Source organism: Chaetura pelagica, unplaced genomic scaffold, assembly GCF_000747805.2.
Source record: "Chaetura pelagica isolate M959 unplaced genomic scaffold, ChaPel_1.0 scaffold344, whole genome shotgun sequence".
NCBI lineage: Eukaryota > Metazoa > Chordata > Aves > Apodiformes > Apodidae > Chaetura > Chaetura pelagica.
The window spans coordinates 8600065-8603508 of record NW_009953098.1 but is presented as its reverse complement, the minus strand read 5'-3'; the positions used below and the strand labels follow the sequence as shown (position 1 = coordinate 8603508).

At 39.8% G+C, this 3444-nt stretch overlaps 1 protein-coding gene across 1 annotated transcript in view; it reads left to right on the top strand.

Annotated features, from left to right (window-relative positions):
- The window catches only part of DCX (doublecortin), a 64557-nt gene that overhangs the window by 52032 nt on the left and 9081 nt on the right, over window positions 1–3444 (top strand). Inside the window, exon 5 of the mRNA XM_009997149.1 lies at window positions 714–851. Within this exon, the coding sequence (XP_009995451.1) occupies window positions 714–851 (138 nt within the window). The remainder of the gene's footprint in view (window positions 1–713; window positions 852–3444) is intronic.

The following is a 3444-nucleotide window of genomic DNA, read 5'->3' as shown; positions in this document are numbered from 1 at the left end:
CTTGTTTATTTTGTAAGAAAACACAGTTGGGTTCTCATCTGCTCATGTCTTTTAAGTACATAAATCAACTAGACTTGTTTATACAAACCTTTCTGAAGTGAGTGGCCAGGACAGAGGACATGTTTTGTAAAACCATTTTGTCTTCTTTGCTTTCTGCATCTGAAAAGTTGCAGCTTGTTGAAACCACAGAAGAGGTTGATTCAGGTTGAGTGAAAGCCTCCTGGGGCAGATGTCCTGCCTGACACTTAGAGACCTCTACATCATGCCATGAGCTGTTTGCTGCCTTTTTGCACCTGCATGAATTGCACTCATCATTCCTACTACTAGGTCTTCATGCAAGGGTTACAGCAAATTAACTGATTCTTCCCCCAGTGTTGGCCATTTTCATTGTGCTCCCTAGTTGTGAGAATGAAGGCAAGGGGAAGGGCAGAAAACCTTTAGTAGGACACAGGTATGGAAATAGGCCCTGCTAGGGAGCCAGCCTAACCTTAACATACACAGTCTCTGTACCTTCCCCAGAGAAGTAAAGCTGTTCTTTTTGCTCTCCCACTAAGAAGTCTTTGCCCTGGAGAAAATGTAGATACCAGCTTTTCCCTTATCACTGATGTTTTCTCCAGCACTTTGGAGACAAAGCAAGAAGCTGCCCATGGATGTTCCACAGGCAGTGAAAGAGTAGGCAGGGACATGACCATGGTTGCTGTCTCTTTCCTCAGAGTGCCGGGTGATGAAAGGGAGCCCTGCAGCTGCCACGGGCAGTAAGTCCTCTCCTACCCCTCAGAAGAGCTCAGCAAAGAGCCCAGCCCCCATGCGTCGGAGCAAGTCTCCAGCCGATTCAGGTAACCATCAAGATGGTGAGTGATTTTTTTTTTCTAGTGTCTGAATATTAACTGTGCTCAAGAGAAAACCATATATTGTGTGTCTTTGGATACAATGACCTTGGGTGTTGCATATGAAAACTCATTTTTTAAAAACAAAAAGCTGGTGATGTGTAGGGGGGCATTTAATAATTATTGGAGAGGAATTCTCTGGTCGGTTAAGTGAAGTTGAGGCTTTAGGTCAAATCACTCAGTCTCACAGCCTTCTGCACCAATACAGTATTAAAAGAAGCTTCCATTTCCCAGGCAGGAAATCAAGGTCCTGGTGCTCCCATGTGTTCCCTACAGATACAGACTGATTTAGAATAACCTCCTGTGCAATGCAAACGTTAATTATTGTACAGGTCAGAAGTGTCCCCTTCTAATCATTATTTAACAAAGACCGGTGACCTTGCAATTGGAGAACTGGTGATGGGTTTATTGATGTGATACTGAGACATTCATTCTGTAATAGAAGAGAAGGAAAATGAGAATCCTGTTGTAGTGCAGCAGCTGGCACTATTGGAAATGTCTCCCTCCCTCTTAAGCAGCAAGTGGGTTAGTGATGTAGCACATCAAAGAGCTTCAGAGCCTATAAATGAAAGACTGGGCTGAATATCCCACTTCTGGTAACTGATAGTTTTTAGAGTCATGACAGAGAGGGTGGATCTCCAGGCGTGTCATCTGTCTGCCTGTTTTTTTCTAAAAGAAAACCAGACATGGCCTTTCACTTAAATGGCCAAATCATCAAATAAGCACTTCAAGATTTTATGAGAGCTTCATTGCTTAAAATCAAGTGACCCACAGTATTAATACAGGTGATAGAAAACAGAAATTGCTTTTCACCTTCACAGTAACATACTGCATGTGACACCACACAACAGTTGACTACCAATAGATATTGCATTACTGGGTAATAAATTCTCATGAGAGTATTTAAAAATATTTTCCCCAGGAAGGCATTAATTTGCTTAAGGTCTCTTGATGTTCTGCAGCTACTTTCAGAAACAATGTGATATTGGACAGCACATGCCATGACTGTGATTTTTAAGATACAGAGTTCATTCATAGAGTTTCCCTTCAAGATTCTAGTGTGGGCTGTTCTTCAACTCAGGCTTGCTATCATCTATAAATCTTTTAAAATCCCAAATGAATGGTCAAAATGTGTAGGTACATTGAAGACATGATGGAAAATATGCTGTTGATTTATAAAAAAAGCACAAAGACAACTCCCATTCAATGATCTGGGCATCAGCTCATGCATGAGTTGTGAAATGTCATTTAAAGCTTGTCCATGAGCATCAGGTGCTAATTACTGTCAGACCTAGACTTCATTGCATGAACATACACTCTAATGTGAAATGGCAACTATTGTGTTCCTGATTTTAACTGATTGAATGACTCAGAGGAACAAAATGGTGACTCATCTGATGATGTTTAATGAACACAGTTAGCAGAGCCTTTGAGAAGGAGATTAAAATAACCAGAAATGCTGAACAATAGACAGATCCTGGATTTAAGGCCAGTAATGAAGGACAAATCAGGTTTCTTTAATCCATCTAGACAAGGGTCATTTTTACTTTCCTGTCATTTCAGTGCTGAAAAAATGGCAGCCTGTCCTGCTTAATGAGAATAAAAAATAACAGATCTCTCTTACCACTGGAAAAGTAATCAAATACAGTTGTTTTCTCAGGATAGAGAGAAAAAAAGAATACCATCTTGTGTTCTTGTCCCTTGAATTCATAATAAAGAAAGTGGGTCTACACATGGCTTGTGCAAGTGATCAGAGTCAACATTTACATAAACACTCCACAGACTTAGCTGGATTTTGAAGTAATCACATTAAACAGGTAAGGAATGCTGAATGAAGCCTGATTAATAAAAGATGATCCAACCCTTTTTTTCTTCCAGCTTTCTCACCTATTTCATTTGTGAAAGGATTTTAAAGCAGTTTTATTTCAAGTATATTAAATATTTTTGTTATGTGTTTGATCTCCTACCTATACATACTTTCTGTCTTTGCTGTCTTCTACTCTGCTACAGTTGCCATATCAGAACTTGAAATTTCCTTGATTCTATGCTATTAGTTTTGTTCTTTTCCAGGTGGATTTCTGTATCTTTTTTTCCCAATATAGTCTCTAAGATCATTGTGACATATCTGGTCATTGATGTAAATACATATTCTGAAGTAAATCTTCATGCTATTGAGTGAAGGAAGTCTGAACCCTCCTCATTGCAAGCACACAGTTACAGAAAAGGACAATATTTTCTTCTGTTTCTCATCCTTGTTATTCTGTTCCCTGTTAAAACAGATGGGAAAATGGTACATTATTTAGCAGCAGCAAAAAAGAGAATGCAGTTCATGGTCTGCATGCAGTGCCCACAGACACAGGCTCAAAGCAGATTGTGCACACAGAGCTGTGCCTCACTACTTGGCAAGAGCTTTGATGCTGCCAGCAGATAGTGGACAAAAGTAGGAAGACACTGTTATAGCACAGAAAGAACAGAAAAAAAGTGCTTCAGCAGAGCTTGTTAGTGCTAGTTCTGAGGATATAATTTTGAGTGTTCAAATGTTGCATCCGCTTTCCCT